Source organism: Styela clava, chromosome 2 (genome assembly GCF_964204865.1).
Source record: "Styela clava chromosome 2, kaStyClav1.hap1.2, whole genome shotgun sequence".
Lineage (NCBI taxonomy): Eukaryota > Metazoa > Chordata > Ascidiacea > Stolidobranchia > Styelidae > Styela > Styela clava.
In genome coordinates this window covers 17,475,404-17,492,991 of record NC_135251.1, presented here as the reverse complement: position 1 = coordinate 17,492,991, position 17,588 = coordinate 17,475,404, and the positions used below count along the sequence as shown (strand labels likewise).

Here is a 17,588-nt window from a genome sequence, read left to right as displayed (position 1 = left end):
GGATCAATAGCCCCTATAGTAGTAATGGCCACTTCTATAGTCATAAGACGTGAAAATTTGATAAAGTTCATCAGAAAGACGTTTTGAAAGTTTCTTTCATTTAATTGCTAACAAAACAACAAAGGCACTTAAGCACAATAAATGGTAACCGAGCGGCGTTTCCATATTAGTTTTCATGAAACTGAACTTCGATGTTTCGGAAATTTTAATATAAAAACAGTTTTGCTGGGTGTCACAAACACCGATATATATGTCGTTGATGGGCACTGGTGTGCACTGAGTGCTTGACTACCTACTGAAAAATTCTCAGAACCAAACTCACTAACCATGACAACGAGATCAGAGTTGAAATTTTTTCAGACTCGTATATTTCAAATAACTTGAAGAAATTCAATATCGCTTCAATTCAATATATTTGAAGACGTCCCGAAATGTTATATATACAAAGAAGATATCTTTAAACAATTTCCAACAAATCTCAATCTAATCGCTATTCTATTCAAAAAATCCGACCCGACTTTAAACAACTTTTTCTAAGCTAAATACCAGGTCATTCATGGTCCTAAGTTTTAACAACAAACAACCTTCTACCATCTACATCTTGCAAGCATTCATCAAACGTAGCTTCATTGGCAAAAACAACCTTTCTACCTCCAGTATGTACGAATCAGTATGTTGTTATATACGATTCCACCAATTCAATCTTTTTTTATTGTCAAAAAAGGAAATAAAATTGAATTACTTTCAATTAATTCACATAGAAATTTAATTATTCATTATAGTTGAAATGATGTTTGTTGATGTTATAAACAAGCTGATACATTCCGTAAGTTTCAAAACAGCAAGTAATGATGTCATAATAAAACAGTATTCAACGCAATATATATGATGCCCTTCTAGAGCTACTGTAGATAAGAACAAAACTCACTTGGGTACTTATACATTAGTTAATGTTTAGGGCGGCAAACAGCGGACGGCGTGTCATCGTAACGTGCAATGCCAGCGGAAGCCACAAGCCAATAAAATGCGAAAAATTCCGATTCGTACTATTCTGCATAGAGTTTTGTTACCTGAAAACATTATTTGTAATATATACTTTTGACAATTTAAATGCGGAAAGGAAAAATTATGTTCTACGAGAAGGCGTTGGTTTACTTAAAAGGTCCCCTCTACTGGAATAATTTTCATGTATGAATATATTATATATAAAGGTCAACAAAATCAAATATAGATGTTCCTCGGCATACGTTTGCTGCCTTTGATGAGATTCTCAACAAAGAATAGATCTCCTGATTCCTAACTCAATGACTCGAAGATTGCCAAACCAATAGGGTGCATTTTTCTCATTGATGGATTTTGAAAATTAAATGTGCTTGCATTTCAGTTCAAATAAACTGTTGGCTGTTAGTTATGTATAGCGAATTAAAAATGCAATTTAATTATATATAATCTATATCAGTGATTTCATCAAAAAGTGTGCTTTCAGCTAATTCTTGTGATCACGATGTAGCTTGCAAGTTAGCGCAATTTCTCACCACCTTGATATTCACCTAAAAATCACTGGGCCACACAGTAAAATTACGTATACATGGCTATTTGTCCGTGGATTTGAATGATCCTGTTCTTAATATCTGAATAGTTTATTGAATAACTGCACGTTTATCCGATAGATAACATTGTAAGAATCTAGAATAGTAATTTTCAAGCGCGAATCGCACCACCTTGAAGAATTATGCACATTCTTCCATCAGAAATGAAACTGTCCTCGTAAATATTATGATGTTGGCATGCTGGGTAAAAAATGTTTCCGGGAGTAATTCATTCGCTCTATAGCATGTAAACAAACATATCATCATCTTCTTTTCAATCAAATTTAAAATATCTGACAATTTTGAATCTTGCGATGTTTGACTGCATCGGCCCCATGGCGCCTGCTAGTTTGATTTCAATGTTCTTCATGCAGGTAATATATAGAGTCTGTATACGTTTCGTACGTATACGTTCCTAAATTACGAACTACAGACTCCTGAGTGAAATACCAGATCATCAACACAGATGCAGTCTGGGAGCTAGATTTTCTTGATACATACAAAAAAAATTATATAATTTACATTTATGAATTTTGTACAAATAAATTTGAACGATAATATTTTATATAACACTACATATAGAACAAATAGTAGTCTCCGCCATCTCGTCATGAGATAAAAAAAATTCTTATTTTTTTTTTTTTTTTTAGATTGTTCCTTGTCACCAATCCGTCCTTACAACGTACTTTCTTCACCATTTGTTCTCACGTTTATACTGGTCGACGCGGTGAAAAAAGAACTTGTCAAGCTTGTGATTTCATTAAATCCAGTGGTCACTTTCTTATATAAAGCATCTGGCAGGTCTGAATACAGAACTGGATTTAATGCACTGTTAATCGGTAGAAGCACGATTGCTGCGACGACATATGCTGTATTTGAAACATTTGCTCCTCCTAGTTTACAGAAGGCCATGATACAGATCGGTATCCAACAACAGAAGTCAGTTATGATGAGTCGGAGAATTTTCAGCTGCATTGCTGAAAATAACCGAGAATGAAAAAATTTATTAAAAAAAAGTTAGAACACTCTAAAAATATGAGGAACGAAAAAACATTTGAAATTTCTCTTACTTCTATTTTCATCGTCTCTATCATTAGACAATGAAGATTTTCGTAGACTTGTTTTTTCGCTTGATTTGATATAAATTGCGACGTAGGAGAATGCAACAAACACGAAAGCAAAAAAGTTGAAAACGTTAACAGCGAAAGAGAAAGGCCAAGCACGATCTTCTTTAGACACAAAAAATTTGGGGATGCAAACGCTGTCGACACTATAATACCTGAAAATAACAGAACTTGATTTACTGCAATCTGAAGATAAGAAATTACCTTTTTGTTACATTTTGGTATGGTTTTATCAAATCACCGGATCCATTTACAGGCAGAATTTATAAAAAATATAGATCAGAAAGTATTGCAGCAAATTGTAACTATTTTGGCTTTGTTTCAGAAACCCTGAACTCTAGCATTTTTAACCCATTATTTAACTAAAACTGTGGAGTTTGAATGAAGTTACTTCTCACACTCCTGATTTCCAATTCTTTAAAAAGTAGCCGATTACTAGTTGACCAACGTCTTGAAATCAGATTCAGATTGAAAAAAAAATCGACTCCGGCTACGACATCGCGTTGTCGAACATTCTTACTTCAACATAATGGTGTTCACACAGTTTACAGTGCAAAAAATGGTGATTATTCAATGAATATTTTACCCAAATGTTCTCTTAATCTTGAAATGTTCATGGTTAAAATACTTTTTTGATTCGGATTCAATATCTTTCCATGACTGAAAGTTGGTGACTGAAAACTTGTCTGGAATTGGAAACAAAATATTAATGAACGAGATTCGATTTTCTATACATGAAGATCTTTAAAATAATGATGTAGTTCTGCAAACTCGTCTATAAAACCTGTCCAAATATAATTTTGAGGTTATCTAAATAAATATATATTGGAATAATTCCAGTTACAGGACAGCATATTGTGGCTAAACTTATCATTTGACTAGTAAAAATTAAGTAAATTAAGAAAAATTATGAATTTTGCATAATTTCTTGCTCATATGTTTTGGATCAAATATATTTGATGTACATAACTGCAGTATATATTTTGGTTTTTTTTTAACTTGTGGTCTCAAAGTAGGGCTTTTAAAGTCAATAACAACACTTTTCGAGGCAGAGGTCTACTAGTCTCATCACCTGGAAATGTCGTATTCGGTTTCAGATCATATGTAAGAAGTCTCTTAAAAAGTGTTTTAGTGTTGTCTTGTGTAACAGTTGCGTTTGAAGAATATGGAGAATACTCAAATTCTGCATGGCTGACGAACATTCCAGATAAACTTGGTGACAGCGGGAGTGTAGCAATTAATAAGGATATTCCCCAGGCAAGCAATATCATCAAAAATACAGTTTTCTTTTGTGGATGACGAGATGATTTGAAAGGCTAGATGTTCATAAATAGAAGTTAGAACTTAGTAGTTATTTGGCTGTAAGTGCGAATGAATTAATATAGGCTCGTTGACAAAACAGGACAGCGCAGTTTTATTCTTTGGTCGCGTATGTCAACCATGTATATATGGAGTGTGCAGAGGTTAAATTACCAAACTTTTTCATAATTTTTTACGAAAGAGTAACTGGAAAATTAACGTTTTAATGTAAGTATACAGACAATCGAGGACTTGGGTGTCTTCAAAAGTAATATATGAATGCCTACTAGGGGTTAGTGCGACTAACGCTCAAATGAATCGGGAATTGGATTTACAGTCCAGTTTGGGTCCTGGACTTGATTTAGCCTACGCCAGAAAAAAAGTTTAAAAAAAAATGCATTTCGAATGTAGTTGTTCTGTGATTGGATAACAGACACGTTCAAACATTTCAGCTTTTTGTTAGAAAATGTTTACGAATCTTTATACGATCCGGTATGTAAACGACAATATATTTATAGCAAAGCAATGAATAAAAAACGGTGCTTTCCGCATTCATACAGTCATACTGAAATGATAAAAGGTCTCACTCTATAAATTGAATATATTCGGCAACTTGTCAGCAACAACATTGTAATAACTGAAGTTTCGCCTGAAAGAACAGACAATACTCCCAGTATGGTGCATGTAGTACTGGATCTCCAAATTAAATCTTTTGAGCAATAAACGCCCTGCAAAAGAGGAATGGTTGTCTGATTTATTTTTATTTTAATAAAACTGCTTAATATCCCACGTAGAAAAGGTTCATATTCAGCAATGTTAGTCAGTCCATAGTCCATGAATCAGCAATGACTGACTGCCTTTCCCCGCCAATGTGCTTCTCTGGTCATTGCGTGATTTAGCGCAATAATACAAACAATTCATTCTTAATTGACCTTTAATTTATTCATTCTCATATATACCAACATTTATAATTTGTTTATCCCTCCAAATTATTCATGAAGTTAGGTATAAGTAGGGTTACTATATTTTTTTGATTTCAAAGCGAGACGCCTCCAAAGACACGACCCCCTAGCTGTGATCCTGTAACTTTACAGTTTCCGATTTTACTACATAGGCCTACAGTTAAAGCCATCCCGGCTGTCTTTATTTACCATATTGTCATCGAGAGTTCATGCGCATATTCTCTGTCTAAATATCGGGTTCAATTCGAAAAATAGAAAGGAATATACGATAACGATACAAATGATCCGATTTTAGATTTTTTTTGTATAGCAAAAAAAATAAAGAATAATGAAATAGTCTGCCGTTTTCAACCATTGAGAATTTACTTATTCGCCCAAGCATGCTTTTTTGTAGATAGCACCTTCAAAAAGACGCTGTTCAATGTTACATTCACGTGAACGTCCGAACAGGACCAGTTAGAATTAATTTTACATGTGATACGTTTGCTAACAATGTTAGCGGGAAACAACGAAACTAACAGAATAACGCATTCACCTTCAGTAAGTAGGCTTGTGTTGAGCTACACAGCAACAACAGTAACGAGAACACGTTCGTGTATTATGCTGAATGGCTGAACGCCAAAGCGGGACTTTTGACTGACTTGTCGAGACGGCGTGACAATATGCTTAAAAGCGGGACTGTCCTGCCTAAAGCGGGACGTATGGTAAGCCTAGGTATAAGGTACATCATTATCAAAAACTCGCCCTGGGCAGCAGAAACACAGATAATGTTGGAGTGCATTCAATATCAATCTTTGTTATTTTTATCTACCAAAGTTAACGATTTGAGCAGTGTATTACCTGCATTGCTAGTCCAGAAATTCCAATTGAAAAGAGATATATTCCCATGATCACGTCAGAACAAGCCAAGTTCAAAATTAACAATTTGTTTGCTACCATCATTGCCGACATTTTTCTTTTGTTATTCATCAGTCTTTTTGTTTCACGAATAATAACAAGCTAAAAATAAATGCCGGTTTGCTGAATAACCAGACCATCTCACAAACGTAAATTTTAAATTGATTAGGCGAACATGAGAGGTCTGAGGATGACAAGAAATTATAAAACTGACAATTTAATTTAAAACGCCTTTCTTTCTTTAATCAAATTTGATTTATTAATATGTATTCAGGAAATCGATTCGGTTACTTCTTGGAGGTTTCGTTCTGTCAAATTTTATGATTTTTTTAGGCATGTTCTTAAGCAACTTTGGCCAACCGATCGGCATGTAAATGACTTGGTATATAGAATTGTAAATTATGGAACACACAAAAGTAGTAAAATGCAACAAATGTATGGCTCTGGAGATTCAATTAAAATCATTAGTCGAGTCGTCTTTTCAAGATTTTAATTATAACCCGAGAACTAATGTCATTTGTTGGCATACTTGGAATATACAAAACAAATATGATTGGAAACAATAAAAATATAGAATACAAATGTATTTTCACCCCATTTCCACCAATAGATAGCAATCCCATGATCCAAACAATCGCTCTCAATATAGGATTTGCAACAAGGTCATATCTTGAAGAGAATCCGTCGGTTGCAGTTGATTGGTTAATTGTTGGACATTCATCACTCCAATCGGTACAGTCACCACGCCCATCAAATGTCTGAATTAAATGAATGACTCATATATGAGCTATTGTAATCTAATTCCTTGAAAAAATAAAACAAAGTATGCTACAATTATATACTCCTTGTGGCAAAAACGGCTATCAGGCTGTGGATGTGACTACACTCCGGGACATCAAAAATTATTTGCCAGTCACAGAGGCCCCTCTATATTCACTTAACCTAGATGTTCATCAAAATATTATGAAGAACAGAAGCGGATGCTCTCTTATAATTTGTACATATTTTACCTGCTTTGCCAGAACAAATAACGGTTTTTTATTTTCGCAGTTGAATCTGTCATCAGTGCAGTTCATTTCATCTGTTTCATCATCGCAAGCTATCCAGAAATCGCATTTAAGTCCAATATCGATGCTAACCTTCAAATATCAATATCTCACACGTGTGTCACAAGCATTTTAAGGTGGCGTCAACAAACAATATTAAATAACAGTAAGTAACAGTGAAAAATGTTTTGATTGACATAAATATAAATTAGCTCCTCATCAAACAAAAGAAATTACAGTTGAAGGCATGAAAATCTAATTCACGCCCCATGAAAATCAGATTTAGATTGAATCAAAATACTAGTTTCCCTATTATACTCTGAAATATTGAGTTTATTTTGCAACCTTTTTCCCTCCAAGGGCTGGACAGAAAAATCTTTTACTGCCGCAAAGTTCTTTCGTTTCATCCGAGCTGTTACGACAGTCAACAATACCATCACAAACCTTTAAACAAAGTACAAGTTGCTCAATTTTTCGAATATTGAATCATTAGGTTTGTATTCAGTGAAGGGTTCAGTGCTGGTACCCGTGTAGATTATGCCGCCATTACCAATAGCAAGGGGGTCCAAACCCTGGCACATTCCGTGTGGCCCGCAGAACAATTATACTTTTTGCTTATACTAAACCATTGGCAACTATTTGTATTTATTGGCAGAACATTTTTGAATGAAGTAATTGGCTAGAAAAATGAAATGCCTTTTGCAGACAACACTCAGCCGATAAGATAAGTCTCAACTTTGCACCTTAATTAAGCTCGCGCCGAGCAACTCCTTATTTGAAGAGACGTTTTGTGCCTTTATTTTTGTAAAACACTCTATTTTTAAGCGTGGGCCATCTAACAGGAGTAACGCTGACTTAGCGACGCGCGATCGAGTTTTTTTTAGCTAGGTCCCGAAGTCCTAACTTAGACAAACTTGGTCATTCTTTGACGATAGCACAAGGCCTGTTCACGCTGCAGGTTATCAAATCAGTCAGTTATGACAATTGATCATCAAATGAGTCTCAAAAGAAAGTTGACATAGCAAAACCGTGAGGAAACGTATTTCCATGCCCACAACAACGGTAAACCACAGTGTCTGGTGTGCTTCAAGTGATATCTGTCACGAAAGAATATAATTTGAAGCGACAATACAAAACCAAATACGAGAAATAATACGGCAAATACCATGGTACTTCTCGGGAAGCAATTTTAAAATAACTAAAGGCTTGATATACCTTTCTTAGAATAAAAAAAACGCCACCCATGCAAAATAACAACAGGCTGATTAGAACGGTAAACTCTCATTCTTTAATATATTCGAAGCAAGGAAACTCTCAATATTTTGATCACTCTTGGGTTTTTCCGACTGCGGCTCGCGAGACCTCCTCATCCTCAAAAGTTTTTTGCGGCCGTTTAACCTCGCAACTTTGCACCACCCTGACATATAGTATAGTTAAGATGCAGTATGGGTCAGTGATTCTTAAACTTTTTTGAACGCGACCCAAATCTGAGATTTATGAATACTCACGACCCAATCTTTAACATCAAAAATGTATTTTTAATGTTAGTACTCTTTGACTCAAATACAAAATCCAATTCATCAGAAACAGTCTATTGACTCAGTGTAATTGGTGAAACTGAAATTTCCCGTCCATTGCGCTATATATTTCTTCAATACACGGATCTATTTTACTGAGCGCAATGCGCATATCGTCACTAGAATCGATGCGATTGCGAGCCTTAATTTCAATAATCGTCAGTGCCGAAAATCCTTGCTCGCAAAGATAGGTACGCGAATGGTGGCAGAAAATTCATTGCTTCGTTTCTAAATATTGGCTTCGTTTCCAATTACCTATACCAGGGGTGGGCAACCCCCTGGCACGCGAGCCTATTTATTCGACACGCGAGCGAGGCCTCGAAAACGAAAGCATTCTCTTTCAGATAAAAAGTTTTCAAGACTCCGAATAATTTGATTAAACTAGGTGTTTGTTAACAATCCGTTATTTATTTAAACTCTTTTTGTCCTTTTATGACATATGGCTACAAATAAATATATTACAAAGTAAAAATGATTGAGCTCTCGAGAAATTTTGTCGAGAAGACGCAGCATTAATTTGGCTACATTCTTACGTTATATTGTTCGTCTGTGCCACCCTTTTCTTCATTTCTGTTTGATCTATGAATTTGTAGAGCCCATGTTGGTTAGAGTTATTTGCTACCTTACTGTTATAAATTGATTTCGAAGGAAATATAGGCGGATTAGGGAAGAGAATACAAGAGAGAATTGCGGAAGATCAACTATTGCGTTATTGGGATGCCATTCTCGAGAATTTTTGGAGCTCCAGAAGTATGTGCACCAAGATGGCGCACAACCTGATCATAGTATGTGTACCAGGTGAGGATTCAGGTTGTGCGACATCTTGGTGCACATACTTCGGGAGCGCCGAATTTTTCGTGTCTTAAAAACTTTTCAACTACATCAGTAAGCGTAGGCATGAGTTCCGTTTCGAATATAAAAAGAAATTTGCTTGTGTCATACAAAGTCGAATTGGTAAGGGCTATGCTCACTGCTGCTTTTGCAACAGCGAGAAAAGGGGGAAACAGCAATTGGTGCCCACAATACTACCACAAAACACAAAAAATATTGCGGGAAACAAAAGTATAAAGAATTAAGATCAGGGTCGGCAACCTACGACCCGCGGAGTAAAATAATCCGTCCCGCGGTGCCTTATACTGAAATTTAGCGACATAACGGCGGCTGTGAATTTTAACTCTAATTTAATTTTATAATCCACGCTTGAGAAGCAGATTATTGGACACGGAGTGTACCTATGGATCGTTATTATGTTGTTGTTGTTCTTCATTAATAATCTTTCTTTTCCCCATCGTTATGAAAACAATCTCCTTTCTTTTCAATTACTGGACCAGAATGAACTTTTCAGTGCGGAGAACAGGATTAGTGAGACCCATTTAGAAAATGTTATGATTTTGGCGTCATCCAGTGTGTCACCTGATATCGCAAAAGGAATCAAGCGTAATGCAACAAATACTGTCACAGTAGATGTCATTTGTAACTTTTTTTGCATGGTAATACTTGAGTCCACGAGTTGCCATATTGTTCGCTCGCTATTTAAAGTCTACAATTTTAACTTTTGATCAGTGGAAACGATGTGATTCATCAACCACCCGTTCAGTTTTGATCTTTCTTAATAAATTATGTGCGGCCAGCCGAGATTTGTAATCTTTGATGCATTACAGATTGCGTGCGGCAGTCACGTTGTGTCTTCTCATCATTTGTTGGGATTTCGAACTATATACGAGGTGTGGCTAAAAAGAAACGAGACTGACGTCACAGATTGCGCAACACGATTAACCATTGGTAATCAACACTTTTACAGTGTGGTGTAATATGTGTTCTTTGTTCAACAGCTTTTTTGACACAATATCGCAATTATTTTTGCTCTTTAGGAGCCATAGGTGAATGTGATTAATTGCTTGTTGAAAAAAAAATTGCCGTGCGAGATCTGATTGAGTTTTTTGGCGATAGGGGGTTCAATTGCAGAATGACGATTGAGCAATGAATTAACATTAAATTTTGTGTCAAACTTGGAAAAACGGCGACTGCGACTTTGAAGAAATTGTGTGATGTTTATGGAGATTCTTCCATGTCCAGAACAAGAGTTTTTGAATGGCACAAGCGATTTGTGGGATGCAGGGAGGATGTGGAGGATGATTCGAAGTCAGGAAGGCCTTGCACTTCCACAACTGATACCAACATCGAAAAGGTATCAGTTGTGAGTTCAGTTGTGAAAGGCAGTTGATTCGCAGCGACCGTCGCTCAACAATTCGCGTCATTGCGAAGTTGGAAAAGACAAAAAAAAACGGTTCGCACCAGTTTGGTTGACACTTTTGGCTTGTGAAAGGTGAGTGCCAAAATGGTGCCAAGGCTGTTGACTGAGGAGCAGAAAGCTCAACGATTAAATGTTGCCCAGTTGACATGCATTTTTCCAAGTTTGACACAAAATTTAATGTTAATTCATTGCTCAATCGTCATTCTGCAATTGAACCCCCTATCGCCAAAAAACTCAATCAGATCTCGCACGGCAATTTTTTTTTCAACAAGCAATTAATCACATTCACCTATGGCTCCTAAAGAGCAAAAATAATTGCGATATTGTGTCAAAAAAGCTGTTGAACAAAGAACACATATTACACCACACTGTAAAAGTGTTGATTACCAATGGTTAATCGTGTTGCGCAATCTGTGACGTCAGTCTCGTTTCTTTTTAGCCACACCTCGTACAATCGTGTTCGAAGCGACTTCTAATATTAAAAATTGGTAATGCGAAAGAGACGTGTATGATTTCTTTGTTTAATTTTTATTCTGCCGTTGTTGGACGTTACCCACGACTTCTAATGTCGTTCACCGCGAGTCGATGGGGGGGGGGGGGGGGGGGGGTAGAAACGACTTATACAATCACCATGCGGACGGGCATTCAAATGAAATGACGCATCATGTATTGCAAATATAATTTAGGCATATTTCTAGTTATAATCAGTACCTTGTCTAATTCTATACTTAATATTCCTTCCTCTATTCCGTCACACATGAATCTTTTGCAATTCACCTCGTCTTCTCCGTGAAGACAATGTTCTCTACCATCACAAATCTCTTCACCTTCCACCGCCCTCTGATATATATATGGAAAAATAGAGAATTTAGATTGTTTTTTAACAACAGTTGGTGGTCAAACAGTAGGTGGCCAGGGGTCATGAAGCATGCTGTCTAACAGATATTACCGTTGGCCTAACAGATATTACCGTTGGCATACTCATGACAAATATCGTGATTCGTGACTTCAAAAAATGGAGTCGTCATTATGGTAAAATGAAGCAATGATCATAAGCGTTATGGAATAATACAATGTTAAGGAATAATACAATGATGTTATTGTTATAATGATGTTATATGGGTACTTTAATAAAGTGTTATATAATGGCATATTTAAAAACTCTTTAGCATTTTCAGTAGTCGAACAAAATTTATCGAAACCATAGGTTTCTCTGGGTGTCTCCAAAATTTCGTGTCCCACTTGTACCACGTGTTCCACTTGTCCCACTTGTACCACGTGTCCCACTTGTACTACGGGTACCACGTGCCCCACTTGTACCACGTGTCCCACTTGTACCACGTGTTCCACTTGTACCACCGTACCACGTGTCCCACGTGATACAAGTGGTACGAGTGGGACACGACATTTTGGAAACTCCAGGAGTGGTGCTCCAGGACTTGGAAAACATTGTAAAGAAACGTTTTCGGTTGACGTTGAGACAATTCCACTACGATAGCGATCGACGATTGGTTTTGAAATTGTATTGTGGTTAAGTCTTACTGAATAAAAAATAAGCCCGAAATTCAACTTCTTGGACATAGGCTGATTGGATTGTAATTTTAAATTTGATTATAATTAATATTTAAGTGCTTTAATTTGTTACTCTGTCTTCAGACAATAAAACGATCCATAGCTAATAGTGGCATACTGGTATTTGTAAGCGCGTTTTTCATACTTCTGTGTGGTTTCAATACATTATATTTCAATGGTCGTCCGTCCGTGACTCTGCTCCGGGCGAGTTGCGTTCACTTGCGGACTACACAATCTGATATAAGTGAACCGACATTGTAGGATGCTGTAAGATGGTAAAATTACGTGAGACGGTTTTATAGAACCGGCTGAATCCCACTACTGTATATATTCCCTAAAAGCACTTGTTCATCGCCACACGTTGATACCAGTCTTTGCTAATACGAAAAATATGGGAAATCATAATTCAACTTGCTAGCTCTCCTGTCAGAAACCATTGGCCTTGATAAACTGCAGTGTTTGATACTAGTAACGCATATTCAAAATACAAAAGCTTACTAGATGTACTGTTTCATTTCCAGCAGAGACCCGATCACACAGTATATGATATGTTGGTACTCCCAATATTAATATATCAGTATCAATACATTGGAATATAGTAGGATTTTCAACGCAACTAGCTTCACATTCGTCAACGGGAAATGTATGGTTTTGATTATGAGCTATATATCCCCATGAACCCGGTAACATAGGGCAATCTGCTACACCGTCACAAGCTGTTCCATAAAAATTCACACAAGAGCCACGACGGGGGCACCTGAATTTGAAAAAAAAATCTATTTAAGAGGATATATCTATCTTATTAGGATATAAACTTTTACCTCAGATTTTTGTTAAGATAATTGGTGTCGCTGCCTGGAGACTTTATGAGGTCACTCGCGACTCCTGTCTCACAACTTAAGTTAGATTCCTATTGTGTTTGAAATGTTGTTTTTTTATGATACGTTTATTTTGTGCTGACGAATAAACGAGAATATCGGTCAGAGATCGAAGACTTATCGATCGAAAGTTAGGGGATCCCCAAAACAGCGCTCTTACTTCATAGTGACACCTTGTGTCCCATCACTAATTAATCAATAACTCGCTAATTATACGACATAATTCGACAAAATATAATCTGGTCCGAGATATGATGAATATACATGCAAAATATGGAGCAGATTCAATCTCGTTTTCGTGAGATATCGCGTGCATCTAACAGACAGACAGACAAATACCTATCAACATACTTACCGATTAAAATCGATAAGTAATAATGGTTGATTGATTGTATACTGAACCAGTTTCTGATTGCGTACTTATTATTTTTGTATGAATAAGAAAATGTAATTTTATAACACATCATACAACAACAGACCTGCATTTCTCCTCGTATTTTATTGATCTGGAACATGGAGCAGTTCCCCGACAATAACTGTATCTATAGATGAAAATTCGGAATGTTGAATACAGAAACAACAAAAGGAATTTATAATGGACGTGGAGATGAGTAAAAAAAGAAATGTGATACCCTTCATCTTCTCGGCAGTCCATTTCTCCATCACAAACAGACTCTCGACTGATACAATATGCCCCAGAACACATCACGTTACCAACTGTACATAACGTAGATGCAGCACCGGGAAATCTTAATGAAAAATAGATTAAAAGACGGGTCTCAGAATCTTTTCAATAAATATTGCAATGCTTCTCTGCAAAAAATGACCTATTTATAAAATTGTGTTACCGAGTCTGTGCATTATTACGCATTATTTACTTCAAAGTGTGTGCAATATTTACCTTGTAATAAATGGTCCTCCGTACGCCGATTCGGGCGCAGTGAGTGTTAAGAACATGAATCCCTGAATATAATAATGGTTGACATTTTATTTTATATCAATATTCAACACACGGGTCGTACATTTTAATTTAATAAGAACGATAATGCAAAAATGATGTTAAAAGCTATTTGTTGAACATATATAATTTGAATGAATAACAGATCAAAGTGGTGGTCTAATAATGACTAGATTTAGTGGCAATTGCAATATCAATTGACAACATAAGACCAAGCATACAAAGAATATGAGATATATCTTTTCTCACATTTTCATCATATGAAATCACTTGTTCACAAATGCTAGGTCGATCGTTATCACAAAGACATTCGTCAGATAGATCAGGACAATCTATTATTCCGTCACAAACACTTGTCACAGCAATTACAGTGACGTCATTCAAACACAGAAAACACTTTGAACGAATAAGGTTTTCTCGGAGCTGAACATCTGTCCTGTATAATTAGGAAGGTAATATATCGTGTGAAAAAGTCAGAAAATATCCATGGAATATTGTCAATTTTATATGAACGCTTGAAGAGCTCATTACACATGAGTGCATGCTTTTTTTTCTTCTGTGAACAAGTGATTATTAAAATCACGTTGATGGTTGTGGCTTTATGTTTCATTCATTGATAAGATTACTCTCTTTATATACTCGCTAGTTTCATAAAAAATGGGTCAGTTACCACAAGTGTGACACCATTTAAAAATGTATTTATTCTCGATTTCGTAGTGACTGTGTACCTTCCTTTAATTCAAACTAGTTTCTGATATAAAAAAAAAACTTTTTATTAATATATCCACAAATAATCCCCATTAAAATGAAAATCTATCGCGGTAATTTTTAATGCAAAGTAGGTATAAATAATGAAAAGGATTAGAATTGTTTTGAGGAATATATATAAACTCACCTTGAACGTAGATTCAGAATGAGTTGAGCTTCAAAACATAGGTCTGCGCCTCCATCACAGTCTGCTATGTCATCATGAACTAATTGTTGAGGCAGGACACAATCTTTACCATTTCTTCGGCATTTGAATCCGACTCCGTTATTCCATTCATGATCTTCTTCTGTGCAACCATCACAAGGATTTGCATTACATACTGTACTCCGAGAGACACACTTTGAATTCTGAAAGAATTTCCTACTCTCACTATCTTAATTGTAAATGAAGGATATAGTTTAGATTACATTGTTTGTCAGTTTTTAAAGTGGTAAGGATCGATATTTTTCAGGTAGCAGATTATCAACCATGCTGTTTATGACAATAGCTATATCTTAACTATATTCGCAATATCTCTCACCTTGCAATTATAATGAGAATCACATTTCGCATCGCATGGATTCATGTTCGAACATATGCTTTCCTCCTTGCATATTGATTTCTTTTTCACCACACAATATTTCGGTTTATTGTATTTTGATATCTCGCACCTTATATTATAACGAATATTATCAGTCATTTATGCAATAACATAATAATAATTTTAATTGTGGGTGTGTTAATATTTAAAAAAGGTTCCAAGCTATAAAAAAAATACTTACAAAAGCCACTCGGAAAAAACATCGTCAACTGGTGTGCCATTTTTACATTTTAGTCTATCACCGCAGAATACTTTATGAAGTTCTGTTCTATTTTCTGAACATGGAGAAATTTCATTTCCGCTTGATGTTTCCACTTCTGTATAAATAAAAAGGGTGAGAACGGAAGCTAGTACAAACAAACTGTAGTAGGCTTGTCTCTTCACCACTTCAAAATTAAATCACGAGCGGAACTCATGCTAAACTCGAAAAAGGAAATGCACACTTGTTTTAAGTTCAAATTAATTATTTTAAATGAGGACTGAAGTTGGCAAAAAAATGACCATTATTTTTGGTGGAGTGTGTAATCTTTTCTGTATGAGAGAGACCAGCGTATCAAAATTGAACTAACTTAAAATCAGTAATGAATTGGATATGAGACGGACAGGAAAACGCGGCATACCTGTTACGCTTTTATTAGCGAGAATCGTAACTTCCAACATTGCAATATAAAAAATCACTGATATGAGTTTCATTTTTATAATAAATAGGAAAATCTGAAGTCTACTATAATGTTCCGCTGCCAACACACAAGTTAAGTCGAGTCTATCGGTCGCCCTTTGCAAATATAAGAACCTAATTCGGAAAATATCTCCTAGGACCAATTTATGAGCTTAGCGCAATGCATAGATAGTTTTTCTGAATTTGACAAGGTCCCGATTTCTTCTTTTTATACCATTTGTACAGCACTTAAAGTTATTCTAATCTCATTAGTGATTTATTATAAACGCATTTACTTGATTTTATATACTCGAAAAGGTAATTTGGGCTGAAAAATTGAATTTATGTTCGTGTCAAGAAACATGATATAAGCACCTCACGCCATATTTAATTGGTTAAAGAAGAAATAACATTTAATGAAGTAATCCTTGATTCTTTCCATTCAAATGAAGACTAACCATGCGTAAGAAGTATGCATGGCCGACCAACGAATTATACGCATATGGAACATTGCGTCCAGTGTTCCCTCTAAGGTGTGCGCGTGTGCGCGCGCACACAGCTTTCAGAGGCTGCGCACACGCATAGATTTACTGCGCACAGACGTATTTTGATGTAATGTGACAATATGCTCGGTTGGCAGGTTGAGAAAGTTTGTTGTTGGCCCACTTATTACCCGGTTAGAACGCCAAAATTTCTTCATTGGTTTTTGCACAAATATTAGTCATTGCCAAAAAAGTGCGCACACACCAAAATTTCTGCGCCCACATACTACAAAAAATTAGAGGGAACATTGATTGCATCAAATGCACAACATATTTTTGCATTTATTCGGTAGCCATAATCGGTTTAGGTCTGGATGAATAAGCTGATCTGTATATGGACTCTTTTCTGATTTAATAGACAAGAACGCGAAATCAAATCTGACGTCTTCATGTTTTGCTCAATGTCTATCATTGGAGCTTCCTAATCAACATAAACGAATCTTAGTTCACTTGAGAATCTATGGATGTTTCCCCGAGCATTGACTTCCTTGTTTACTTCGTAACATTGGCCGATCAGCAAGATGCAAAAATGACGTAACAATGCCATTTTTCGCATCCGCTCAGACACTTTTCTCACTCAAACAGATTTTCAGGCGTGGTCGTAAATATTACCTAGTTTTCGCGCTTTTGAATTCTATTCATAGTTTTCAGCTGTGTTTCGGAAATTTAAATATAAATCAAATAATTCAACGTTCACTTTGTCATAGCGCATGATTGCCACCAGGTATATTCAGGTCAAAGATAAATAAAGCACAACCGGTGTATAGCAAACGATATAATTTGCCGACGTTTCGAATTTCTATTCAAAAAAACTTCATCAGGGCATGATGTGAAGAGTACACTATCGTATATATATAGAGTAGAAAAATAAAAACGGTAGTAA

At 35.9% G+C, this 17,588-nt stretch overlaps 2 protein-coding genes across 2 annotated transcripts; both read right to left on the bottom strand.

Annotated features, from left to right (window-relative positions):
• Window positions 1-1,528: 1,528 nt before the first annotated feature.
• Window positions 1,529-15,395, bottom strand: LOC120336918 (uncharacterized). Its single transcript, XM_078119960.1, has 16 exons — window positions 15,382-15,395; window positions 15,052-15,294; window positions 14,406-14,592; window positions 14,100-14,161; window positions 13,678-13,947; window positions 12,819-13,077; window positions 11,460-11,588; window positions 7,263-7,361; window positions 6,882-7,010; window positions 6,465-6,629; window positions 5,815-5,973; window positions 4,600-4,740; window positions 3,786-4,029; window positions 3,300-3,399; window positions 2,660-2,868; window positions 1,529-2,566 (listed from the first exon to the last, which is right to left on the bottom strand). The coding sequence occupies exons 1-16, from the start codon at window positions 15,393-15,395 to the stop codon at window positions 2,265-2,267; spliced, it is 2,712 nt and encodes a 903-aa protein (XP_077976086.1). The 3' UTR covers window positions 1,529-2,264.
• Window positions 15,274-17,492, bottom strand: LOC144419947 (uncharacterized). The gene is made up of 3 exons (XM_078110219.1): window positions 16,126-17,492; window positions 15,687-15,822; window positions 15,274-15,575 (listed from the first exon to the last, which is right to left on the bottom strand). The coding sequence occupies exons 1-3, from the start codon at window positions 16,196-16,198 to the stop codon at window positions 15,413-15,415; spliced, it is 372 nt and encodes a 123-aa protein (XP_077966345.1). The 5' UTR covers window positions 16,199-17,492; the 3' UTR covers window positions 15,274-15,412.
• Between the last annotated feature and the right edge of the window lie 96 nt (window positions 17,493-17,588).

Coding starts and splice junctions, on each gene's coding strand:
- LOC120336918 (XM_078119960.1), bottom strand. Junction 4,741..5,814: donor TTTCTGGACTAGCAATGCAG/GTAATACACTGC, acceptor CCTCTTTTGCAG/GGCGTTTATTGCTCAAAAGA. Junction 2,567..2,659: donor TAGAGACGATGAAAATAGAA/GTAAGAGAAATT, acceptor GGTTATTTTCAG/CAATGCAGCTGAAAATTCTC.
- LOC144419947 (XM_078110219.1), bottom strand. CDS start 16,198: ATGAAACTCATATCAGTGATTTTTTATATTGCAATGTTGGAAGTTACG. Junction 15,823..16,125: donor CGCTAATAAAAGCGTAACAG/GTATGCCGCGTT, acceptor TTATTTATACAG/AAGTGGAAACATCAAGCGGA. Junction 15,576..15,686: donor GTTTTTTCCGAGTGGCTTTT/GTAAGTATTTTT, acceptor TTATAATATAAG/GTGCGAGATATCAAAATACA.